Source organism: Empidonax traillii, unplaced genomic scaffold, assembly GCF_003031625.1.
Source record: "Empidonax traillii isolate 1590-97213 ecotype Southwest subspecies unplaced genomic scaffold, ASM303162v1 scaffold60:size2069287, whole genome shotgun sequence".
In the NCBI taxonomy this organism is placed as follows: domain Eukaryota; kingdom Metazoa; phylum Chordata; class Aves; order Passeriformes; family Tyrannidae; genus Empidonax; species Empidonax traillii.
The window spans coordinates 765391-792590 of record NW_020955253.1 but is presented as its reverse complement, the minus strand read 5'-3'; the positions used below and the strand labels follow the sequence as shown (position 1 = coordinate 792590).

Below are 27200 nucleotides of genomic sequence, written 5' to 3'. Positions count from 1 at the left end.
CTCTCCCATTGGTCCGCTGCGCGCCCGCCCGCGCTTCCTCCCTCCGCTCACTGGCTCCTCGGCCAGTGACGTCACTCCTGGCCGGCCCGGGCAGTGCTGCCGAGGCGCCCATTGGCCGCTCGCGCTGCCCTTCCGACGCCACCCGGCGCTCGCTTCCTGGGGCGGGGCCCGCCCGCGCTGCCTCCCGTGACCCGCGGCCGCTCCCAGCTGGCGCTTCCCGGCTCTATCCCGGCTCTGTCCCGCCGCGCTGAGCGGCGTTCTGGGGAGGACGGACCCGGGACAACGGGGCGCCCCTGCGGTCGGCCCGAGCAGCCCTTCTGCCGCCGCTGTCCCGCCGGCCCGCGGGCCGCTGTGCCGGGCACAGGATGACCCCGCCGACGCACTGGGACTTCCCGGTGGAGCTATGCTGCCGGCCCATGGCGTTCGTCACGCTCACCGGCCTGGACGTGGTGTACAACGCCGTGCACCGCGCCGTGTGGGACGCCTTCTGCGCCAACCGCAGGGCCGACCGCGTCCCCATCTCCTTCAAAGTGCTGCCTGGCGACCACGAGTACCCCAAGTGCAGGACGAAGGTACCGAGCGCCCCCCGCCCTGCGGGGCTCTGGCCCGCTGTCCCCGCGGCACGGCCCGGGAGCAGGGACGCGGGAGTCCGTGTCTCCCTGCGGGAAGGGCTGCGGGCTGGGCTGCCGGCGGCCGAGCACCGCTCCCGGCCGGAGCTGCGCTGCCTCTGCCCCCGCTGCTGGAGCTTCAAGTCAGGGAAACCGTGAGGGCAAAGGGGAAGCCAAGGGTGTTGTGAGGGAGCGCTGTTGGTGCATAGGAGACCGGGGTGCCTTAGCTCATGAGCCAGAAGCAGGCAGTATGGTTTGCTTTTTGAAGTACTTGCTGTTCTCCGGCTCAGCACTAAGGCATCTTGTAAAATTTGAGCTTTAATGAAACCTCAGGTTTAACTCTGGAGAAATTAGATACTTGGAAATAGTGTGTTCTGAAAAAAGCGTGAAGCCTTTAGCTAAGTGAAACACAGCAGAAGGAATATCTCTGCTCTACTCTCTGCTTTGCCATGGCAAGTTAAGAAGCAGCGTCAAAGCCTTGGAAAACTACATAATTCCATGATGCTGGTGAAGGCAAACAATCTAAACTGGTGTGTCCTTACTCTGTTTGAGAGCCCTGTTTTAAATTGAGCCTAATGTTTCACGGTAGTATGTGAAACATGCTACATTCTGAACTTAACCCTCTTCTCCAGTCTACCTAGAATATGTTGTTCTTTGCTGCTGATATCTCAGACATAAAGCCCTGATGCCAGGTATCAAAGGATATGTCCTAATAGAAAGTGAAGGCTCAAGGGGGGAAATGTTAAAGGAAACATGACAAACATATTCTCAAGTGACAAGAATGTAGAGGCAATTCCTTTTCTCCTGCTGAAAATGTTTGTAAATGGATTTGGTAGCTTGCTTTAATATCCTCAATATTTTCAGAGGACATCCTATGAATGGTATATTCCAAAAGGAATCCTGAAGACTGGTTGGATGAACAAACACCTGAATCTGGTTCCAGCACTTGTGGTGGTATTCTATGAACTAGACTGGGATGAGCCACAGTGGAAGGAAAAGCAGCTGGAGTGTGCTACTCGAGTTGAAATTGTCAGGTAGACTTTTTTCACTTGGTTCATAATGTACTAAAAGCTAAAGTAAGTGTGAATTGCAGAATATAAAACATATCTTTTTTTTTTTCTTAGGCACAGATTAAGCGGAACTTGAGCTTTGCTTTTTAGCATACAACTGACAATAAAAAATCTTTTTTTAATGGTTTATTTGTAAAAGTTACTTAAGTAACTTTAAGTAAACAGCCCCTGAAATTTTGCCTGCTAAACTCCGCACTATTATCCTGTCCCAAAAAAGAGAACGCAGCATTCTGTGAATGATGGAGTATATTGTTGTATTTGGCTTTTTCTCCTATGTAACATTCTTCCAGTGCTTCCGTCTAAACTGAAATCTCATTTTTTTCTGATTATTGAGAAATAAGAAGTGAAACCTTGATGCTGTGCCCTGTTGTCTTTATTTTAGGCAAAGTTTGCAGGGAAGAAATACAAAAGTTGCTGTGGTTTTGATTCAGAAAAAAACGCCGTTGCCTCCAGGTACTTGAAAACTGCACAGTTGTGGAGTTGTCGTTTTTCAGAAGGCCAAAGAACTGAGATGACTGTTGTTTGTCACATTATCTGCAGTTCTTCATCTAATGTCATCCACATATATTAAATGTGACTGCAGGAAAGTGTAAGGATAAAAAGCACTCAGGGCGGTTGACTCTAAACATTTGATACTTTTCTCCTTAACTTCTTCCACTTAAATCCAAGTGATTTTTGGTAGGCAGTATCAAAGATGGCTTACTAGTGTAATACACATGATGTGCCTTTTTGTAAGCGAGTTGCATTTTAAACTTTGCTTAAGATCAAGAAAAACAGTAAAAGCATTGAGAACTTAGAGGAAGGGTATTTGGTACCTATAAAGGTCTTTCATCTTAACTGTTTCAATCAATAAAATTTTGGAGCCAGGTGGAGCTGTGAAATGTGATACACTTTAACCTTACATTAAACCTTACATTCAGCTGCTGCTTCAGCTGTAGCTATATACTTTTGAGTGTCTGGCAGACTGTTTTTTTTTTTTGGTTTTTGCTCTACCTGCTGTATATGTTTGCCTTTTCTGGATGCTGTGGTATTTCTCAAGACACAGAGTATTTTTTTTAGAATAATTTTGTGAGAGATGAAAAACATATTTCATACTTGTAGTTTTTTGCTAGAAACGTCTAGGAAGTTTCTGCAATGTGCTCTGCTGGATGAAGCACATAGCATTCTTAAAGAAGTAAGAAAAAAATGTGATCTTGGTTTAACTTCAGTAGATTTTCCCATATCTTTTAGAGCTTTAGGTCTACCTAAGGTTCATAACATGACTCTTAAGCTTTTAGAGCTAGTTTGACATTGCAGCACCACATACCACTTACTTATGCTTTCCTTGACTTCTCTAGGGGAAGATGTTATCGCGTCAGAGAGGGCAGCGGCTTTATGTAATGCTTGTGACCTTTCTGGAAAATCACTCTTTGTACTTCCACACACTGATCATCTTGTTGGCTATATCATAAGGTAAGCGCTGTTTTCCTCTGCTGATTGTGGATAAGTTTACACAACACCAGGCCTGCTGGCAGCAGCTGGTGTACACTTGTCTCAGATGGGGGAAAGAGTTAGCAGAGCTCGTTAAGAGGGCTTTGAACCAGACTAAAGGGGGAAAGGGTTAAAACCAGGTAAGCGTCGCGGTGTGCTGGTGTGCTAGTGAGGACCTTCATTCTGCTGGCTCATTGGAAGGAGGGGATGGAAATCCATGTGGCAGCGAAGACACAAGGGTTATTGCTGTGTTAGAAACTGTGGAAGTGCCTGAGAATGGTCACGTAGGAATTAGGGCTTCTCCCTCCAAAAAGCCCGGTTGAAGTGCATCTAAACCACTGCACAGAGCGTAGGCAATAAACAGGAGGAACCTGGAAGCTCTTGTACAGCTGGAAAACTATGATGTGGTTGCCATCATGGAGATATGGTGGGATGATTTGCACAAGTGAAGTATTGCAATGGATGACTATAAACTCTTCAGAAGGGAAAGACAAGGAAGGAGGGGCAGTGGGGTAGCCCCGTATGTTAGGGAGTGTTTTGATTGGGAGTGTTTCGATTGTGTAGAGCTTAATGATGGTGATGATAGGATTGAATATTTATGGGAAAGAATCAGAGGGAAGGCCAACAAGGCAGGTATCCTACTGGGAGTATCTTACAGACCACCCAACCAGGATGAAGATGCAGATGAAATATTCCGTAAACAGCTGAGAGAAGCCTCATAATTACTAGCCCTTGTTCTCACAGGAGACCTGAGCTTACCAGATATATGCTGGAAATACAACACAGCAGAGAGGAGAGAACCTAGGAGGTTCCTAGAGTGTGTGGAAGAGAACTTCCTGACACAGCTGGTCAGTAAGCCAATAGGGAAAGTGCCTACTGGATCTGCTCTTTATGAACAGAGAAGGACTTGTGGGTGATGTGATGGTTGGAGGCTGTCTTGGACACAACAATCACGGAATGATAGAGTTTTAGATTCTTGGAGAAGTAAGGAAGGGGTGTCAATGTCCTGCTACTTTGGATTTCTAGGGGGCAGAGATTGTCCAGTTTAGGAGAGTGGTTGAGGGAGTCCAGGAAGTCTGGACATTCTTCAAAAAGGAAATATTAAAGGTGAAGGAGAAGGCTGTCCCCTGTACTGAAAGATGAGATAGTGAGGAAGAAGACTGTTCTGACCTGAAGAGAGAGCTTTGACTGGAACCTGGGGAAAAAGAGAGTTTATGTCCTTTGGAAGAAGGGGCAGGCAACTCAGGAGGACTACAAGGATTTCATGATGTTATGTAGGGAAAAAAGAAGGGCTAAAGCCCAAATAAAACTTAATCTGACCACTGCTGTAAAACAAAACAAAAAAAAAATAAAGTATCTATAAATACATTAGCAACAAAAAGAGGGCTGAGGAGAATCTCCATCCTTCTATTGCATGTGGGGCAAAACATAGTAACAGAAGAAGAGGAAAAGGCAGAGGTACTTAATGCCTCCTTTGCCTCAGTCTTTAGTAACGGGACCAGTTGTCCTCAAGGTACCCAGCCCCCTGAATTGAAAGACAGAGATGGGGAGCAGAATGAAGCCCCCATAATCCAAGGGGAAATGGTCAGTGGCCTGCTACACCCCTGAGACATGCACAAGTCTGTGGGGCCAGATGGGATCTGCCCAGGGGTACTGAGGGAGCTGGCAGAGGTGCTCAGTGAGCCACTTTCAGTCATTTACCAGCAGCCCTGGTCAACCAGGGAGGTCCTGGTTGACTGGATGTTGCCCACTGTGGTGCCCTGGGAGACTGAGAAGAGGATCCAGGGAACTTACAAGCCTGTCAACCTGACCTCAATGTCAGGAAAAGTTTTGGAGGAGATCATCTTGAGTGCTGTCAGAACTAGGAGTTCAGGCCCAGCCAGACAGGTCCTGCTTGACCAGCCTGATCTCCTTCTGTGACCAGGTGACCTGCTTAGTGGTTGAGGGAGAGGTTGTGGGTATTGTCTACCTGGACTGCAGTACAGCCTTTGACACTGCCTCCCACAGCATTCTCCTGGAGAAGCCAAAAGCCCGTATTCTTGGACAGGTGCACTCACCACTGGGCTAAGAATTGGCTGGGTGGCCAGGCCCAGAGAGTGTTGGTGAATGGTGCCGCACCCAGCTGGCAGCTGGTCACGAGTGGTGTTCCCTAGGGCTTGATATTGGGCCCTCATGAATTCTACACCACTTTGTGAAATTCAGTAATGGCAGTCAGAGATGTTGCTTTTAAAGAAATATTATTCAGTATCCCGAGATGTTCCCTTACTCAAGTGAGATAGAGGCGAAGTGGACTTTTCTACTTCTGCAGTGGTTTTGGCCCTGCTGGTTCTAAATGATTTTCCCTACAAATGTGTTGTTAAGTTTAACTCTTGGCCGGTTTTTGTTTCTCCCCTGCCCCCCTTCCTGGCTGTGCAGCTCTCTCTTTCTGTTAATGCTAAGTGGCATCTATCTGGTTGCAAATGTTATGTCTTTGTCATTTTATAAGTTTCTTGTGCGTTCTGTTTTAATATGTACAGGGAACATGACATCAAATAAATTAGGAAGACTTTTCAAAAACAGGTTAGGGAAAGGTAGACAGACTTGTGTAGATCTAAAAGGAAGGGCTCAAACTAAGGCAAATCATAGGTTAATAGAATTAATTTTCCAGTATATGCTCAGGGAGAGAAGGAGTCATGGTCTGAGAGGCTAATTCTTCTCTCACCTTTATATTTATATATAAACGGTCTAATTCTCAACATAAATTAATGCTGGTAGTGTATCCACACTGCTCACAAACTGCCACTGGAATTCATCAAAGCAGGGTAACCATTACTTCTAGCTTTTCATATTTTACTCAGTGCTAAAGTGGGAACATTTACTGTGTGTTAACTAGTGTAAGCCTTTGCAAACTGCATCTAGTTGCATTTTGAGATTTATTACGAGATTTGCAACAGTCTCCAAGTTGGTGGACAAAAAAAACCCCAACAACTGTTTGTGCATATAATCATGTCAGAAGGTTTGGTATAAATCTTTTAATTTTGACGTTTTTAATTGAGATTTCACAGTAATAAAAGATTCCTTTTTTTTTTTTTTTTTTTTACCCCTCAGAATGGCTAATGTTCTCTTATATGGCTGCAGTATAATACTAGAACAAGCATACTAGGTTAACTTTATTTGTCTTGTCTCCCCGTTGTGACTGAATTCATAGTTAACAATTGCTGTCTAGTGATCTGTCGCACAGTTTCCTTTGCCATCCTCTCAGCTGCATGGCAGGCAGAACACAAGTTGTGATCTGCCTTAGTCAAGGTCTGCAGTGATCCCTTCTTGACCAAACCACAGAATTGGTACTTCAGCCTTTAGTTCCTGCATGTGTCAGTGCTATTGCAAGTATTCCTCTCCTGGATTCTGGTCTTGTTCTAGTTGATTTTTAGCTTGATTTTACAGCATATGGTTTTTAGATCATCCTCAGCCTCATACTGCATTTTGTGTTCTTTGTCTTACTTTTCCTCACTTGTAACTTGCCTTGGGCTATTTATCTTGCAAACACATATCCCACTGTTACCTCTGCAAATTACCAGGTAGCTGTTGACATTTAGACAGAATAATGAAACCTAGTCTATGCCCTCATAATTTTGTTTACTGGTATTTTTTCCTTTCCACTTCTTCCCTCTCAGTCCAGCAAATAAGATCTTGACTTGTTCAGACATTTTCTGGGAACCTCAGCAAGGTGTGCTTGCTTTTATTTAGGGGCATCTCTCCACTTTCTATTGCCTTGCAAACTCAGAACAGCTTACCCTCAGACTTTATTAAATTAAATACCAGAGATTGTTGTATGAGAAGTCAGTATATAAAGCTCTCAAACTTGCCTGTTCTACTTCTCGCTATCCCTATGTGAAGGGTTTTTGTCTGCAGACTCTTATCTGTGTTGTAACTTAAAGAGAGTTTAGTAATACCTCCAGCTACTTTGCCAACACTGGAATAAGCAGGACTAAAAGTAACTTATTTGGAAGAACTTCAGAATTTCTTTGTATGTGGGAGAAACTTTGTGAAACTTATGAGCAACTTTGTTGCAGGTTGGAAAATGCTTTCTATGAGCATGCACAGACTTACTACTACACAGAAATACGAAGAGTTAAATCTCACAAGGAGTTCTTGAACAAAACCACTCATCAGGTAATGTTACCCTGTTTTTGAAGTACTGTGCAAAATTATATTGCATGTTAAAACATGAAAATAAGGGATGTTTATTAAATGCTTAAATGTTTTTATTGCCCCCTTCCAACTTGAGATGTCCTCTCTCAGTACAGAAAGTAAATTAGGTTTTATTTTCTGCATTTTAAGCTTTTATTTTGATTGGTTTTGTTCTTACATTCATCTTCCTCACATCTGCCTTAGAAGAGCTGCAGCCCAAAAATCAAGCTCTCAGATTAAAAAAAGAAAAACTTCTTAATTATCTTTTTTGGTTTAACCTATTTGAGTGTAGTATCTTAACAAGTTGTGGGATGTGCTTTCCTTAGACATTTTGTACTCAAAGTTGCACTTGATTTGACTTTTTAACTTTTGCTTTTCAAATCCACTCAGACACATGATGTTCTGTTGAGATTGCCAGCTTTCCTCTCTTGAAATCTGGAATCCAAGTGATCAGTTTCAAACCACAATCAGCTCTGTTGTGGAGACTTTGGGGTGTTACAAAGCCTCTCCCTTGTTCTGGGGTAAAAGGCTTTGGATAGATTAAATCTGTTGAAAGATCCCTACTGCGTCATGGTGGCAGAGAGAACTGTTAGGAAACAGCTACATAGTCAGTTTTTCAAGTCTAGTGCTATATTATGTAAATTTCTGAAGTTGCCACCTGTATCTGCTTTGTAGGTAACAAGTATGTTGGAGTGTTTGTGAATGATGTACACTGTTTGTGTTTTGCAGCTTTTATTTGTTAGACACCAGTTCAAAATAGCGTTCTTCAGTGAGCTGAAACAGGATACGCAGAATGCTCTCAAGTAAGACTCATGTACTTTTCCCTGGCCCTCTATGCCATAGACTGTTATAAATACTATGACAAATACTTTCCCGAACACAAAGTTATTTAAACACGTATGTAAGGGGCAAGTTCTTCACTGGGAAGAACGCTCTGATTGAAAGACTGTTTTTTGCTATTGGGAATCCTGGTCTTAAATTTTATTATCTTGTATGATTTAACTCTAATTAAAGTATTCGTGCTTAGGAATTACAGAACTGCATATAATCTTGTGCATGAACTGAGGGCTCATGAAACCAACATGCTGGAAATCAAGACCATGGCAGGATTTATAAATTACAAGGTAACAACTGTACTTCTAATCTTTACTTCTAGCCTTTACTTAAAAAAGAACTCAATGCATCTTTAATGTGTAAAAAGTTGATTTTATATTGCTTTTACAGAGATAGATTAGAGAGAGTGGAATACCAGTTACACTCAGACTTGCAGAGAGTTCTGAATTCCATATGAAAGAAAGGTCCTTTAGCTGAAGTTTGGGATTATTTTGAAGGATTTGAGTTCATTTGAGATGCAATTATCTGAAAGACTGGACACTCTTTAACTCTCCCTTTGTGCAGGGAGAATGAATGCAAGGGCTGCTTGAATATTTTTTTCTTCTTGAAAAACTTAGGCCAATATAGTTCACTTACTGCTTGTTAGGAGGAGGAAAGCAACTACTTAAGAATCAGACCATACTTCTGTTGTGTTTTAGAGGGTTTTAGGCAAAACAAAACTATCCCACCATTTACAACAATCTTGGAGTTGGATTCTATCAAATTCCATTTGCACACTGCAGTCTTCAAAGATAATGATATTTGTAGTGGCTTTGCATTTCTGTGTTATGTTTGGCAGTGAGTTATTCACTCTTCTGTTGCTGTTCTGGGGAGAAGGGGAAGAAAAGTAGCATTAGATGAAATAGGAGACCATATAGTTTCAGGTGTAGTGCATTATGGTTTACATCTATTTTTCTCCCTGTGTTTTTTATGCAATTTTAGCTCTCCAGAAATAGGTAAAATTAGTTTGGGGTGGGTTTGAGTGCTAATTCTCGGCAGCCTAACACAGTGGTTTTTCCTCTTATTTTGGTGTTTTCTAGATCTGTCGCCTTTGTTTTCAGCATAATACTCCACTGGACGCAATTGCACAGTTCAGGAAGCATATTGACCTATGCAAGAAAAAAATAGGAAGTGCAGAACTGGCTTTTGAGCATGCTGCTTGGATGTCTAAACAGTATGTTTTTGCTTAGTAGTGTTTCTGGCTTAGTTTTATATAACCTTATGAAGTTCACTGTTTTACTTGTCTAGACAAGATACAAATTTTGAGTAATTTATCTAAGATACATTAGAATGTATAAACTGTACTGTTGTTCTGTTTTGCAGTGATTATTGACCAATTCTCTCTTTGAATGAACAGAGTATGACACAAATGCAGCCATAGAATTTAGATTCAAACGTTTAGAGAAATGTAATCTGCCTTAACACTAACCAGAACTTTTAATTGTAGGGTACCTTTTAGTTCAAATTGCTGTTCTGTACATAATCTTGGTTACAAATTTTTTTAACAGGTTTCAGGCTTTTGGTGACTTGTTTGACGAAGCGATTAAGCTGGGATTGACAGCAATTCAAACTCAGAATCCAGGTTTCTATTACCAGCAGGCAGCCTACTATGCACAGGAACGGAAACAACTAGCAAGTATGCTTTGTAACCATGATGTAAGTTGGGAGGGGAGAAAACGCTTTGCAAGTAAGCAGAGAGTAAATTAGCTAATATTGTAATCTTAAATGGAAGTGGAACAATCTTTAATGTACATAAATGAAATCCAGAGAAGGGATGTATGTGTTCCGATGCTTACCAACATTACATGTATTTGTTTTGTATGGGAGAAGTTACTCCAGAGAAAATGCATCAGTATTTATTTTGTTACAAATGATTCTGACATATTCTTAATTTTTTTTAAAAAATATACTTTCTACATCTCTGGATACTTGAAAACTTACTGGTTTGTCTTTCCAGTATATTTTTCTATATGTGCACTGTATCTGTTGACTTATGGGAAGCTGAGAAACAAAAGCATTAATATTAGTATATGGGAGAGGGTATTGTTTTAGGGTTTTTCTGATGCTTACCTGGCAGAAAATGAAACATGAACCCTTTTTTGTTACTGTATTTGCTAAATTTACAGTCCTCTGTGATGTATCCCAATCCGGATCCCCTGGAAACGCAAACTGGAGTGCTTGACTTCTATGGGCAAAGACCATGGCGGCAAGGAATACTGAGTATGTTTCTGTGTCTTGTATCTGTGGAGTTTGGACAAACTTTTTTAGCTGCTGATCCTACCAACTAACTTAGTGGTCATCACCATGTAACCCCTTTTCCACTGAGATGGATGCAGGGCTGAGACCTCACTCTCTTGTTAGTTGGTTGTACGACTTGAGCAGGCATCAGCTGGCAGCACAGGAAGTGTGTTTGACCTCTATAATAATCAGGAAAAGGAACCTCAGGTTTATGCAGGATCAGGTCTTCAGCAAAGTTGCATAGGCCGTATTGAAGCTCTGCTGCTGCCTTGTTTCTGTTGCTGCCCAAGCTACCTGTAATCACTGTGCTGTAGGAATCCCAACTGCAGTGAAACGTGATCCTGGAAAGAGAAGTTGGAGAACTGGATACAGCAACAGTAAAGATGTCTGTGAAAGTGATCGTTATAAGTTCATCTTACCATCCATACTGTGACCTATCAACTGCAGACAGGAGATCAGGGCTTTTTTTTTTTTTTTTTTCCCCCCCCTCTTCTGAAAAAGTTTTTTGGATTTTGAAATAGATTGAGAGTATGCAATTACTAGATTTTTATTTAAGAAAGGAATTTGTGATTTTCCTGTTAAGGAGGATATTTTTCTCAGAATTTCTGACTCTGCACTGTAACAGCTTTGAGCTATATATGGAGTATACATGCAGTTCTGAGATCTTCATCGTTGTCTGTGGTTTTACTTCCCTTTCTCCCTTTCCATTTGATCGCTTATATTCTCTGCATATACCTTGGGCTTTACTGCTTTATCACTGTCCTCTTTAAGACTTTATTCCATTTACTGTAAATACAGTACTGTCTAACCTCTTTTATCTTGCAGTCCTACTGTTTTAAAATTATTTAGAATCTACTTTTGAGGTTAAACAGTTTAAGATGAAGAGAAACTTTACCTATTAGTATATTAAAGTTGTGGTTTTTTTGTTCCAGCAAGAGTTTATAGTCTTTTAAAGCCCTGTGCAGTTCACGTGATGGTGAGCTCTGTGCTACAGAAACATAAGCTTGTATCCTTATTTGAGATCAGATTGGAAAAAGCCTACAAATTTGTCTTAACATACACCCTTTAAATGTTAATAGATGCAGTATAAAGACTAGCTGTTTTTACTGTAACTTGCTAATTTTGAGTAGCTTCAGATAACTTCTTTTAAACAAGGGGGAAGATATTTATTTTCTAGAATTTCCCTTCTAGAGAGATGTAACTGTCTGTGAGGTAAAAGAATGTGCAACTGTTTGAGTCGAAACTTGCATTGCATATTGCTCACAGCATAAAGAGTTCCCTTTGAGTCTGGACAGCATTCCAGTTTCATAGATTTTTTTTCATTGTCTTATGCAGGCTTTGATCTTTCTGATCCTGAAAAGGAGAAGATGGGGATTTTATCTTTACAGTTAAAAGAGAAAAACGTCCTTCACTCGGTAAGTTTTATTCTACAGAAAAAAAAAAATCTGGTTTTAGCACAACGCAAATGTTTGCATATATAATGATATCAGTAATGGTTTTGTCTGATAGGAGCTAATAATCACTCTGTTGAGTAACGCTGTCGCGCAGTTCAAGAAATACAAATGTCCAAGAATGAAAAGTCATTTGAGTGAGTATAGATAGTCAGATGTGTTTTTTAAATGCATTTTGCAAAGGCTTTCAATATTGATCTGGAACTTTTTTTTTTTATCAGTGGTTCAGATGGGAGAAGAATATTACTATGCTAAAGATTATGCCAAGGCTTTGAAGTGAGTATCATTCATGATTGCTTCTTGTACATGCTATATTCTCGCCAAGACCCCATGTCATATTGCTGTGAAATAATGTTGGCAGCTTGAGTAAGATGCTCCTTGTGCCTGGATCTCATCGAGGCACAAGCTATTGAGTCTACAAACTCCACTTTTATTAAAGAAAGCAAAACAGATATGATGAGTCAGTTATTAGAGCAGAAAAACTTCTTGCTTTGAACTCTTGTGGGAGTTTGCCTTACTGGGCAAATATTATATATTTCTAACTCACTGACTGAGTGCTATCTGGCTGTCTGTCTCTTGTTTGAAGACAGATATGTATTTGCTGTTGTTAGCAATTGACTGGAATTTAAATGGAGGAGAAGATAGGCTTGGATAAGCAGATCAGTTTTTATCAAGCTTGATTGTTCTATGAAGAAGCATTTTTCTTTTGTTAGGTAGATTTTTCTGAAGTAGGCAGGAATTCTTGTCTTAAACAGTTGAGCAGAGTTTAAAAAAATCTCTTCTCTGCTTTCCTAGTAATAACAAACATTGGCCAGTATTAAGAACCTGTGAAGGTGTGTGGTTTTGCTTCATAAATGCATGTGTTGTAGACCTTCAAATCCCTTGAATGGAGCAGGGAGTAGGAGGGGTAGGAACGAAAACTTCTTGGCTTAAGGAACATTACAACTCTTCAGTTTGGAAAGGGACTTTATTGCAGGGCTTTCAGTTGTTTTTCTTAATACTTAAGTGCGTATTCAACAATAAGGCATATTTTTAATGTAATACTGGACTAAGACACTTCTGTCCAGTTGCTGTTTTGCTAGTTCTTTATGTGAAGACAGGTGAGTTTTTTGGTTGTTCTCCTGTGAAAATGTTTCTAGTTTGAAATAGAAAATTGACGGAATAAATGTATTTCTTTACCACAATTTCATGCTGTTTTCAATAAATCATTGCCACATATAAACAGTAGACTTGACTTTACCATTTGTATTAGTGAAGATGAATTTTGTATTAATGATGCCAAACAAAGGCAAGCTTCTAAAAACTATTGGTGAGTATAATTTGTTTTCTCTCAATTTCACTGTGCTGCAGGCTGTTGGATTATGTGATGTGTGAGTATCGCAGCGAAGGATGGTGGACCCTTCTCACTTCCATACTGACAACAGCACTCAAATGTTCATATCTGATGGCCCAGCTAAAAGATTATATAACATACTCTCTAGAGCTACTGGGTAGAGGTAGGTATTCCTTTAAGAAATCCACTCAGCCTATACAGAAAAATTTAAGTACACGTATTTTGAATATGACAAATCACTGTTGGATACAGTGCTTACAGTACTTCACATCATTTGACTACAAAATAGCTGTGTACCTGTGCTGAATTTTTACTACCTTCTGTGGTATGCTGGAATTTGAGTTTTCTTGCTCTTCTATTATAAAATTCATTGCATTCAAATAGACTGTGTCAGGGATATCTGAGGCACAGAGCTTCGTTTAAGGCAGTGGAAATAACACAACAGGAACTTCCTGAGCTTTGGGATGGGAAAAACATTTTTCCTAATAACAAAGCTAACATGATTTTTCTGGACTTTAAAATCCCAAGTATGCTTCTCTTAGGTCTTTCACTAGAACTCTGCTGATGAAATATGCATGTGATATGTTTTAAGGAAAAAATGTGACGCAGGGTGGCTGCACAGTAACAATGCGAGCACTCTGGTCCATGTAATGTCTCTTACTTGACGTTGCAGAAATAATCCTTTTGGGCCCTAAATTACTAATACCACTTTTAGGGTAGATGTAGCTAAAATGTGTTTGCATCTCCTTTTAGCTAGCCTGGCCACTCTGCTTTGTATTAAAGAATAGCAAACAATGCAAACCCACCTTTCTTCAAGAGAGAAATGTGCATTTTAAATAGTCCTTTTTTCTTCCTGTTACCTTCTGTAGTTGTTTTTCCGAATATTACCTGAACTTACCTCTTTGCATGTTCCAGACTTTTCTATGCTTTCTTGTTTTTAAACATAAAAATCAGGAAGGCATAAGCATTATTCTTCTGGGATTTTGCTCCAGTAAATTACAAAATGTTGTCTAACCAAAAAATATTTTACATGGTTTCAGTAAAAGTAAGAGGAAACATTTAAAATAGGAAAAGTTCTGAAAACTGAATGAATCCTTCATTAGTTGTAGATGCATGTTAGAATTTTTCCCCAGGATGTGTTATTTGAAAGATGCAATCTAAAGGAAAGGTTTATTTAAAAAAAAAAAAAAAAGTAGGAACACTTGCTTCTGTCTTGTAATCTTAGTTTTGTTCTGTTTATTAGCATCTACTCTTAAAGAAGATCAGAAATCTCGAATAGAAAAGAATCTGATAAAAGTTCTAATGGTAAGTGGCAGAACTCCTATTTACCCTTTCAGATAATGCTAAGAGTGGTCAGTGTCTGGTAGCCTTCTTTTGCTGTTGTTTGTAATCTTTTACCTGTGTTTAGAATGAAAGCCCCGATCCTGAACCTGATTGTGACGCTGCTGCTGTGAAAGCATCACAGAAATTGTGGGCTGACCGTGTTTCCTTGGCAGGCAGTAATATTTTTACAATAGAAGTCCAAGATTTTATACCATTTGGTAAGTAAGAAAGCAAATTAATGCCAAATTATAAATTTTGATGTAGTTATACCTTGAAAATAACTAATTAAAAAAAAAAGAAAATGAAGTGTGTCCTAAAGTGAGGAACACTATTCCAGCATTACTGTGTTCGTCTAAATCAACAGGATGAGAGAATTCAGTAATCTGTTAGCCCTGATACGAATTACTAAAGAAGTATTTCTGCTTTTTGGAAGAATTCTGCCACTCTGATGTGCTTTGAAGTAGGATTCTGAGGAAAGAAGACAAAATGTGTGCAAAGTAATGCTCCCCATACAAAGGGAGAATGAGTGACTGTTACAAACAAATTTCATGCAAGCATACAGGACTATCTGTTTTCTGCTGGGCATCTGCATCTCTTCTCCTCTGCAAAGGTTTTGACCAAAGTGGCTTTCTGTGACAATGTTAGTGGCCAAATTTGTCCCACTTACAAACCAAAGTTGTAGGAGTATACATAGAAAAATCTTTACTACAATTATTTCAAGAGTGTGCTTCTGGAATTAAATGTTTTTATGTTTATATTTAACACCTACTTCTTGTTTCTTTTTTTTTTTTTTTTAATTCCAGTCCAGTGCAAAGCAAAATTTCTTGCTCCTAGTTTTCATGTTGATGTTCCTGTGCAGTTTGATGTATACTTGAGAGCTGATTGTCCTCATCCTATCAGGTTTTCTAAGCTTTGCATCAGTTTCAATAATCAGGTAACTGTGTTCTTTATATCTCTGACCTAGTGATGGAGGCTTATGATAAGAATGGAATAATATCTATTAGTGGTTTTAAACATAAAAAAATTAAAAGCTTTTTTGCAAAAATTATGTTAATACTTAAGCTGAAACATGTTTTTGTTGTTTCTTTTCCACTATCTATCACTTTTGACAAGTATATTGATACTGGGATAAAGCTCCAAAATGTAGTTTGATTAGTTCATCTATCATATCTTTTCTTTTTTTTCTATGAAGTTCTCTGTAGTTTCAGAAGGATCATTTTGGTGTCTTAGTTCTTGTAATGCATGAAGTTGCATTAATGTAATGGATATCTTGCGTCAAAGAATTGCATTGTAATTATTTGCTAAGTCTAACTTTGATAATGTGAAAAGTAGGAAGAACCCATAGAGTTTGATTGAGTTACACAGAGCCTTAATATTTGCCATTCTGCCATTACTCTCTAGAGGTGTCTTCAGTCTGAATTTATCACCTTCTTTCCCCTCTCCCTCCTTGTAGGATTACAACCAGTACTGTGTCGTAGAAGAAGCCTATCAAAAAAGTGATGTTCTAGAACAGTCATCGCAAGGAACAATGTGCTTAGTTCCTGGCAAAACGAGAAAGTTCTCCTTCAAATTTGTTGCAAAAACTGAAGATGTAGGAAAGAAGATTGAGGTTTGTCAGCTTGTGTTGCAGCTCTCTTACTGTTACATACAATGAACTCAGACTAAAGTGTGCCTCTGATCTGGCACCAGTTAAGTCACCGCTGTTCCAAATGTTTGAATTCTTTAAACTGAGTATCGAAACTGAGAGTAAAACTCTTGACAATGCCAAAACAAAACAAAAATTACAAAAACTTAAGTATTGCTCCAAGATTTTGGGGGGTTTTAAGTTGTTTGTTTGTTTGTTTTAGATATGTGCAATACATTAAAAAAAAACCAAAACAAACAAAAACAAAACATGAGAGGTGGTATAGCACTATGAGGGGGTACAAAACTGCAGCCTACTACACTGCACACACATGAGCATGGATACTTTTCCCACCACTGTTTCATTAAGTGAAATCGTGGGGTGGTGAGGTGCTTGGTCTGCAAAGCTTCCAGAAGCTTTTTGATGATACATGTACTTATTGGGCCAGTATGTGTTGAAAAACTGTATTCTTACAGTAGGTAATCAGAAGGCGAAGTTACCAATACAGGTTTAAATTTTCGTCTATCAGATCACTTCTGTGGATTTGATCCTGGGAAGTGAATCTGGCCGATGTGTGATTCTGAACTGGCGAGGAGGAGGGGGAGATGCTGCCTCCTCTCAGGAAGCATTGCAGGCAGCACGTTCTTTCAAGAGAAGACCTAAGCTTCCAGACAATGAAGTGCACTGGGACAGTTTGACTATTCAGGCAAGCACTATGTGAGTAAAAACTTGAGAATATATATATATAAATAATTGTGAGTCTCCTGTGAAGTCCTGTTAATGCTGTTTAAGAAGATATAAAAGGCTTGTTTGGACTTCTTCAATGCTAGCTTTTTAATATGTCTTTTCTTAACTGGGGATAAGATAGATACTATCCAATTCTTCAGGACTCTTGAGGCTCCAGACAGCTGGGAGCACAGAAGAAGCTTGCAATGATCTGAGTCTACCGAGAACACTTTAATTTTCCCCTTCACCTAACTTTGCTAGGCAGATTTTTCCCAAATTTTTATGCAAAGTGGGAGGTGTTACCGCTCTCTTATGAAAACCATCACACATAGAATCCCTAAAAAATGCATTATATATATCCCTAAAAAAAAGCTATTATTAGTAACAAAAATAATTAAATTTGACTGCAGTTGGTGTGAGTGCTTTTTTCTTTTCTGACAGAACATCTGAACCATTAATGCTTATTACTGGGGTCCAAAGTGTTTTTATTAAGTTTTTTGCATCATATTGCTTTTCAGGAGCCTCACATCTCTTAATTTAATAGGCCACCAGTTGTCAGAACTCTCTTAAACATTAGGCTGGTTTAGTCTCCTTTAAACTAGGCTTAAAACATGTTATTTAAGAAACATGCAATAACTGAGTCTCTTCTCTTAAAGGATCATTTCTAGAGTCCCGAACATTTCTGTTCAGCTCCGTCATGAACCTCCTGCCCTGACTAATGAAATGTATTGTTTGATTGTGACAGTCCAGTCACATGAGGAGACAGTGGCCAAAGATGTTAAGCTTACAGCAGGTTTAAAGCCAGGTATTTGTGGTTATTTTCTTTTAATCCAGCAGTCTCATAATTGACTCCTTGTTCTTGATGTAATGCAGGGAAATATAGTAAATGGCTTTCCTGCAGTAATTAAGAGCCAAAGCAAAATAAAAGTTGGGAATGATGAAATACCAGTAGTAAGAACAAGAGCTAGCAGACTCACTCAGTTATGATTATTTTAACCATGGCTTGTCTATGGTGTTTACATGGGTATTTTCAGAACATAAATTTTTACCAGCTTGAAAGAAAACATGGAAGCTTTTGTATTCCTTTCTAGCTTTTTATTTAATTTGCTCACAACTTTTTCTTTTCCCCCAAAGAGAGATCTTTTTCTTGCTGAAATGAAAGCATCAGACAGCACTAGATAAATGTTTTATAAGTATAGTCTTTGTGAGTTTTCTCCTACACCCACCCTGTGCTTTTTTTCCCCTGCTCTGGACTGCATGATCTGGTTTTAAACAGCTTCAAATTTGGAGAACAGTGGAGAACTGAGGCAATATTTCTTTGAATGAAAGATTTTCAAATTTCAAAATGCAAATATTGTATGTGTAAGCCCTAGTTAGCTGTATGTAGATATTGCTGATAGTTTTCGGTACGTCAAGCCCAAATGTTACTCTCCTGTCAGTACTCCTGTTAGTAGCAATTATCCTAAAAGGCAAAAATATTTTTGAGCCACAGGCATATAGGATGCCATGTGTTCTGTGTATTCTGAAACAGAACCACATATCCTATGCAGTTGTATCGTTCACTGAAGTCAGTGGAGTGTTCTGAAAACTTGTTTAATTGGATGTTTGGGCTTGGCTCCTGAAGCAGCGTTTAATAGATGGTCTTTATTTTTCTTGGGTTTTTTCCTTTAACATGTGATATGCAAGGTCAGTGTGGACTTAGTGGTTGCATTAAAAGAACAATTGAAATGTGACATTTCATTTATAGGGAAGGTGATGTATTTTCCATAGTTGCAACGCTGGCAAGATGTGGCTTGTTTTGCTTTGAAAATTATCCCACTTAATTGCAGTAATGCCATTATTCTAGTTAAACTCTGACCAAAGAATGGTGTCATTTAACATCTATACATTTGTTTTTATGTATTGTCAATACCAATTTGGAGGAACACTTTTAAAAATACGTGAAATCATTAAACCATGCTCTTGAAACCAAAAGAATCACAGAACAGTGAAACTTAATTTTTACTTATAGAGTAATTATAGAGCATCAAGAAAACTTGGATCACATAATCATGTTGTGTTACATATATAGTAGGGTATGATTTCTGATTTTTGAGATACTTTTTCCCTGGCCTAAATAGCTGAAACAAACTTGCAGGGATGTGAACCTTTAAGTTAAAAAACTTAAGGTGGTGTGAAATCTAGCCTCTGCTGGTACTTTTGAGAGATTCCCTCAAATAAATGAACAATGTTAATTCCTTATGCATTGCTTTTTTGAGATTAATATTGCATTATTTTTAGTTATTGTTTTCATGCTTTAGTGATGTAAGCCTGTGTGGATATGAAGACAGTTTTTAATCCTAGGGCAAGATGCTAACCTGACTCAGAAAACTCAGGTGACTCTTCATGGAACAGATGCATGTGATGACTCTTTTCCTGCACTGCTTCCTGATATCCCTGTAGGAGACTTGCAGCCAGGGGAAAAGGTGAAGGCTTAAAACCTTACTTCTGTATTACACTTAAGAAAATAGGAACTAACTAATAAACTCTTGTAGAAGGACTGAAGTTTACTTTCAGATGAATGAACTGATAAATTAAATACTTATGGCATATTTAACCTACTGTTTATGTGTAGTTTAGTATTCCTTTAACTAGATTCCCTTTTGGACTAAATTTAGGAATAAGGTGTGTTCTGGGATTGATGATACAGCAGGGAGATAAGAAATGAGTCTAATCTCAAGTGTTAATTAAATGCACTGCCTAATGGACAATAGATAATAGTCAGCAAGTGTGATTCAGCGTGGTAGAGGATCAAATATGCAGGTTTTGCACCAAAGTGAAGCTGTGACCAGTAAATTAGAAGCCTGGTATATCACATATTACACAGTTATGCTTCTTTCCTTGAACTGTTAAGTAACAGATGAGCATCAGTAGCAAAGCAGCTGCAGCTGTGCTGCTCTGATTAAAACTCATTGCATGATTAAGATCGAAGGAGATTTCTTATGGTCAAAATAATACCCATTCTACTATTGCCCTCTTGGACCAAGTAAGATGATTAATACATTTTGAACAGCTCTAGGCCTAATTAATGTAATTTAGGTATGGCTTGACTCACAGAGTCTCCTTTATTTTGCAGCTGGAAAAACCAATATACATTCGTTGTGGAACTGTTGGTGCAAGAATGTTTCTGTTTTACATTTCTTACTTAATCAACACTGTTGTCGAGGGGAAAGAAATCCTGTGCAAGTGTCACCGGGTAGGTTCTAAAGATTCACCAGTTGCTGGATATACATTCATGAAATGCAAGAAATATTCTAAAAGCTGTAATTTCAAGTGTCTTAAAAACTTTCTTGTGGATAGAAAAATTGCTAAATCAGCATTTGGTATAATCAGCATATAAATCAGTATAATTATAGCCCTTTCTAGGGTGAGCCATTCCTTAACTATGAGCAGAAGTTTTCTATGTTTATTCTTAAATATCTTTAAAGATATGTTTTTCCCTGGAGAGGACTTGGTTAAAATGATGAATAAAAGTAATTTTACATTAGTAATCTTTGTCTTTAACAGCCAGGTCTGAAACTCTTCTTTCTACCCCTTTTGTTACCTATACAGGATGAAACTGTAACTATAGACACAGTATTTCCCTTTGATGTTGCTGTCAAATTTGTTTCCACAAAGGTATGTGTTTGAAAAGTTGTTGATGTTTTGGAATCACACCACTTTGGGTAGTTGCACCCTGTTTGGTCAGAAACAGTCAGAGCTTGTGTCTGTCTTTGACAGTTGGAGCACTTGGACAAAGTATTTGCAGATATACCATTTTTACTGATGACGGACATCCTGAGTGCCTCTCCTTGGCCTCTCACTATTGTAACTAGCCAGCTACAGCTGTCAGCTTCCATGACCCCGGTAGATCAACTGGAATCTTATGTGGAGAATGGTAAGTTTTTCTTAGAGTATGCTCTCTATCAGGAGGATACTTTTTGCATAAATTGGGAGTAATAAAAGGGGACATTTTAAATGTTTGTTTATCAAACTCTGAATAGAATAAAGCTGCTTAAAACTCTGGTTGCTTGCCAGAACGCAACTTGGACAGCAGTATGCTTCAAAATGTAGTTCTGCTTCACTAGATCAAGTATATAGACTTGAATGATGGATGGTAAACAAAATTCTAAATACAACAGATGTAAGGGAAAGCTCCTGAAAGTACTTCTAAAATGTAACTTCTTAGATATCTGTATGAAAAGATACTCAATGTTTCCAGTTTTTATGGGCTATGTATACTTTCTGAAATGTGAACACTTTACCACATGATAGAGGCAACATCCAAAGACCAATGATCAATGGTCATGATTGCAGTCACAAAACTGAAAAACGTGAAGCTAGAAAGGGTAGGTTATAAAGAACAATTAGTAGTAAGCATATATATTTTTTTATTATTTCCACAATTTACTGACTTACAGTAAATTACTTACATTTAAATTACTTACATTTTAAAAAAATTGCAGCTTTTACCCATTAAAACTGCAGTATGTTAAAGTTAAATAAATGGATTGGTTAACAATAGAGCCAATCCAAAATCTTCCAACAAAACATTCTTTGCATTTGCAGGGTCAGAGATGTGAAAATATGTATTCTGTCAAAACTTCAGATCAAATGAGGTAGTCTGGGTGGCTGCCTGATTGTGGGGCAGCTGTCCACCCATGCAATAAAGGACTTGCAATACTCTAGTTCCTCTGTAGATTCAAGGGTTGCCTGGCAAAAAGCTATTATTTCCTACGTCCTTTACTCTTCAAACTATGATATTTCAGCTCTGGCACCTTGTGCTTCATGGCTTGGTTGGTTGCTTCTAAAGAGCAAAGTGCCAGGACATATGAACCCCACAGGCACCAACCATAGCTGTCCATCTTTTGGTTGGTTTTTGTGATTTTTTGAAAGATTAATGATTAATTTTGAAAGACTAAAACCTATTTTGTTAGTACTTTTTAAAAATCGCTCTCTAAATGAAAAGGTACTTTTTTTTTTTTTTCATTCATTTGATTGGAAAAAGAAAAAAAAGGAAAGAAAACTCAAAGCCAGTAGATTTTTCTTGTGTTCCTTCTGCTTCCCACCTCTCGTCCATTTGGGTGGGAAAGGGGATGTATCCATGTTCATCATCCAAACAACAGAGACATCTTATGCTGATATCTTGGAATTTGCTGTAGGAGAAGTGTAGAATTTGAATTGGCATTATTTTGCTTTTTGTGTGTGTTTATGAACTCTAAATTTCAAATGACTCATTCTGTGTGTACATAAAAGACCTCATAATGCTGATCAGAAAGTAAACTGTCATGTGCTTGCTTATGTCACTCTCTCATGTGTTGAAATACTTTGCAATCTATTTAATTTATACATTATGTAAGTATAGTTTGCAGAGCACTTCAAAGGCCTTTCTGGCTGAATGCTCGTGTCATGCTGGATTTTTAGATTTGGTGGCTTCTGCAAAAATTATGCTTTGATTTTAAACAAAGTCTTGCTGATAGTTGTTTTACAGACAGGTGAGAGTGCCAGTGAGTGCTTCTGCCTTCGCTGTCCTCCAGTTACTAATGCTACTGGAGTGGCAACTGGGTGTTATATAATTTCCTGGAGGAGGTAAGCATCTCTTGGCCCTGATGGGTAGAGGAAATACTCTAATTTGTTCTTAGGGATGATAGTGAGTTGTTGGTTTTTATAGGGTGGGAAGGGGAGGGGGCCAAGAAGAGCAAAAGAGCAAAAAAAAGTTTTGGACCTTACTAATTACTGCTTAGTTAGTTAGAGTTTTGATAAATCCATATTTCACTTAAGAGATTAATATAGGATTATGGTTTTAGCATTACAAAGAAGAAAGCTTCATGGAAGATCTTAGATCAATTACAAAGCTATTTTGTCACCTTCTACTCCCTGTCTTCTCCAGTCATGAAATACTTGTGTATTTCTGTTTTTTCTTCCCACCACTGAAGCTACTAATTTCTTTGAAGCTACTAAAATATTAATTTAGTCACATATAATGATGTTCTTTTGGTGTACTTACTTGAAACTTTATGCTATATAGTATTCAACATGGGTCTGCATTTGACTTTTTCCTGCAGAAGTTCACCTGTGGAAAGTGTACCTGTTGTTAGCACAGTCATCACTCTACCACATGTGATTGTAGAGAGCATTCCCCTCCATGTTAATGCAGGTAATGTTAATTTGGCAACATATATGTCCCAGTTAGAATTTTTAGGACTGCCAAAATTTTTTACAGGACTCAGAGCTTGCACTCACTGTAGCAAAAGGCAGAAAACTAGTGCTGGATATTGTGGGGCTAGTGAAATAAACCATATCATCAATTAGGTGATGCCTCAAGCCTTACCCTTCTTTTCCCCCTTGAAGGGAAGAGCAGGAAGCTAGTTACATGAGTGTTTTCTCCTAAAAACTGTCAGTGGATTGACATGTATTACATTGACTTGTATTACATGACAGCACAGAGGCTGGACTTACCTCTGCTGATGCTGCCTTCCCAGTAGGTTTCTCTAAATGCCTATGGCAACAATTGTTCCATCCACGCACACCTTGGCTGCATCCCAGGAAAAAAACAGCCTAGAGAGTTGAAGAAACTTGTGGGCAGGTGAACTGTTTGTCTTCTAGCATTTCACCTGCACAAGAACATAGGGAGACTGAAATGCTCACTGAACACACATAATTCTGATGCTTTCCTTGGTTTGGTTTAATTTTTACTGAGGTTCTTCCACCATCCTATTCTATTTTCAAGAAGCTTCCTGACAGTATCTGATTAGATTTTGGTAAGCTGAAAATACCCAGCAGCATCCAAAGTGACTTCCTAGTTATTATTCTTGGGCAGCGTTAGCAGTTAGGAGGTTTGTAACTGGATATTGAGGAAGTGTTACTGGAAAATTGTAATGAAGTTGTGATCTGTTCTTTAACCTGTTTCTAAAAAAACTTGTCAGAAATGCTTTATATGCCTAGTTATTGTATCCTTTTTCTTCAAACTTTTCATTGCTTTTTGCATCAGACTTTTTTTTTTTCTAATGGAACTTGAAATGCACTTTGTATTTGAGATTCCTTACTTTCTTTCCAAAGATCTGCCGTCATTCGGTCGAGTCCGAGAATCCTTACCTGTCAGGTATCACCTGCGAAATAAAACCAACCTAGTCCAGGATGTGGAGGTGTCCGTGGAACCCAGTGATGCCTTCATGTTCTCTGGCCTTAAACAGGTACAAAACTGTCATATCTACTGATCCTGCTGGGCTTATCTGGTAGTGAAGAATAAATTGATTAGACTTCCGCTGATGTGCAGAGAGGACAAACTCATTGTTTTTTAGGTGTTTTAAGTATGGTAAATTCTGTCTAGAAGAATATGGGGATGCAGACTCCCTTTGAAAAAGGGCTAAATGGAAGCCTGACTAGGAGCTGTTAGTCATGTTGTTTATGGATAATGTGGTGTTTCTGTGTAGAAGCAGTAGTTTAAATTAGAATAGGCAATTATTTACATTCTGTCCAGCATCAGAAAGTAACCATTGCATAAGTAGACAGTAACCAGGGGACTGCTTTTGGATGCAGAACACCCATGTTTGTGGCTTTCTTTTTCTTTTTTTTTTAAGATCCGATTAAGAATCCTTCCTGGCACGCAGCAGGAAATGTTATATAACTTCTATCCTCTGATGGCTGGATATCAGCAGTTACCTTCTCTTCACGTTAACTTGATACGATTCCCAAACTTCACCAATCAGTTGCTCAGACGATTCATCCCGACACACATTTTTGTAAAGGTAAGGCTGTGGGAAGTGGCTTGTATTTAAAGGCTCTCCTTGGGGCTCCTCAGGTTTTGGGGACAACCACTCCAACCGTATAATCCAAGTGTTTCTAGGCAGATCAGAGCAGCCACCTTGTAACAGAATTACTTGCTTTGAAAAATCTCATGTTGTTGTACCCTGATGTTGTCAGCCAAAGTCTTTAGGAAATCTGTTTCAGTGCAATACGTATTCAGTCACCACTAGGTGAATGAGCTGAATGTGCTTGTCCTGTCCCTGTTGTTTTGTTCCATTTCTTGCTCTGTTAAATGAGTTTTAAAGTTGCTTTTATGTTGAGCATAATGGGGTGAGCTAAATATAATGAAATACTTTTAATACCATAATTTCTAGCACTTCTGAAAAAAGAAGTGTTTGAGCAACCCATATGACTAGGTTGAGAGACACTGCAGCATCCCACACCTCCCTAAATAACTCCTAAAAACACATTCTGTCATTGAATCACTCAGTCTAGATTTTTTCATAAGTGATACAACTCTGAAGACAGTTCAGTCATGCCATGAAAAACAGATCATAGTGGTCTTTTGACTTTTTAAGAATCATTTAAATCCAGTTGCCTAAAACAATGCTGTCTCATTCCACTGCTGCTGTATCCAGAATATTTGGTTCTTTTTATTCAGACTCTTAACAGTGACGGAGCCTTGAAGAGTTTGTTTGTATGATTTGAAATGGACTTGTCCAGACATCTTTAATCATGTTTCTAAGAAACGGGCCTGGCATTCTTTCAATTTTGTTTTAACCAAAACAGATAGGCAGAACTTACTTTTTGCTTATGCTGCCCATCAGTAGCTCTTCCAGATTGGTTGTCAAGGGGTCCCCCTAAGTAAATAGAAAAGGCATTTACCCTCAAAAGTGTGGTGTTCAGAACACTCCTGTGGACTCTCTCAGGCTTCAGAATTTTTTGATTTTGCTTTGGAGTTGTCAAGACTTCATAAAACCTTATTGTAAGGATGCCTTTTCTTCTTTAAAACTTCCTCCTTACTCTCTCCCATCTCTAGTGGTGTTGCTTTAAATTCCTTCAAGAAACTGTCACTCTCATTCCTGTTTTAGGCGTTGATAATTTTCAGCTTTCTGTACTGCAGTAAAGCTCAGAACTCTGATCAGCCAGGCTTTGTGCTAAGCTGTCCAGATGTGTATGGAGGAGGCATTTAACAGGGCAGTTAAGGAGATGAGGCCTTTACCAAGTACTCACTGGGCCCAACTGAAATTTCAGCTGGATGTCCTCTGTGTTTGTGCTGCTATTGGAAACGTTTAGAAGTAAGGATAAGCTTAATGCTACAGTTGTGGATCAGAGCTACATTGATAACACAGTGTATTGCACTAGTTTGCTAGTAGCCTTAGCCTTTTCTGGTTGTTGTTGTTTGTTTGTTTGGGTTTGTTTTTTGTGGGTGTTTGTTTTGGGGTTTTTTGGGGTTTTTTTTTGTACAGGGGGTAGTTTGGGTGGTCTAGTTTTTTTTTAATTCTCTGTTTTTATTTTCTTAAAGCCTCAGGGTCGCCAAGCAGATGATAACTCGATTGCAGCTGCGTAACTTTGAGACCTGTACCTCTGCACTTAAAGAAAATGGGATGTTGCACAGAATATGTAAAGCTTACTTTGTAAACATGGTTTTGATCAAACCATAAGAATTAAATTTTATTTTAAAATGACAACACTTAGCAGAACTAATGTGTAAAAAAAAAAAAGCTAGTATTTCACAGACTTTCTTTAAGGAATAAACACATGGGGAAATTTTGGTGCTTTATTTAACAGGAACATTCTTTTGAAGTTAATTTTGAATGTCAAACCCTTAAAAGCATTATTGAGGCATATTAAATGTCTTGGGTATTTAAGCGAAGAAATGCTAATTCACGTGACCAAAACCGAAAGATGTTTTCGTAGTTAACAGTACATTTAAGTGCAAAGTTTGTACTTACTATTAGAGATACACGACAGTGAAAATGATCATTCTTTACAGAAGTTTGCCCTGTGCCACTAATCTTGAGAGCAGAACAGGTAGTGCAGTAGCTCCGTGAACTACAGATGTTTACGTCATACTGTTGGAATTGAGCAGCTTACTCGTCCCTTAAAACTGTAACTCTAAAAAGCCACTATTTCTCCTGGGTGAGCCATACTTCCAAAGTGGAATTCAGCAGCTGGTCTAATGGACAGAGGGATTTGTTCGTAACCGTTGGTCTATCCAACCTGAAGCCGATAGGGTTTGCGATTATTTTTACACACACAGTTTCCAGATGAAAGACGTGTTTTGGTAGTCTCCTGCTGTGTGAATTTAAAAAACACACGTCCTACTGTTGTACAGCTCCTGATGAACTGGTGTTGAAAATACAGTAAATTATGTATATATAAAAAATTGCATTGTGAAAACTTGCGTTGTTTAACTTTCTAAATAATTACATTTTGATTGCTTGGGAAATACCTTATTTATTGTCAAAGTGAAGTTCTAATAAACAGCTTGTGACAGAGTACTGCTGAAACTGTGTCCTTAATTGCATTGTTTTCACAGTTGTTTCA

The 27200-nt window shown here is 38.9% G+C and overlaps 1 protein-coding gene across 1 annotated transcript; it reads left to right on the top strand.

Annotated features, from left to right (window-relative positions):
• The first annotated feature begins 270 nt into the window (after positions 1 to 270).
• On the top strand, positions 271 to 27163 carry TRAPPC11 (trafficking protein particle complex 11). Its single transcript, XM_027879886.1, has 29 exons — positions 271 to 572; positions 1473 to 1642; positions 2061 to 2131; positions 3016 to 3130; positions 7201 to 7300; positions 8048 to 8121; positions 8346 to 8442; positions 9232 to 9365; positions 9700 to 9847; positions 10318 to 10411; positions 11765 to 11844; positions 11939 to 12017; positions 12102 to 12156; positions 13231 to 13376; positions 14457 to 14518; positions 14622 to 14754; positions 15340 to 15470; positions 15990 to 16145; positions 16690 to 16877; positions 17543 to 17691; positions 19230 to 19351; positions 20002 to 20121; positions 20478 to 20543; positions 20646 to 20802; positions 22385 to 22493; positions 22970 to 23061; positions 23964 to 24097; positions 24485 to 24652; positions 26176 to 27163. Exons 1-29 carry the CDS (start codon positions 366 to 368, stop codon positions 26218 to 26220), a joined length of 3402 nt encoding a protein of 1133 aa, XP_027735687.1. The 5' UTR covers positions 271 to 365; the 3' UTR covers positions 26221 to 27163.
• Positions 27164 to 27200: the final 37 nt, after the last annotated feature.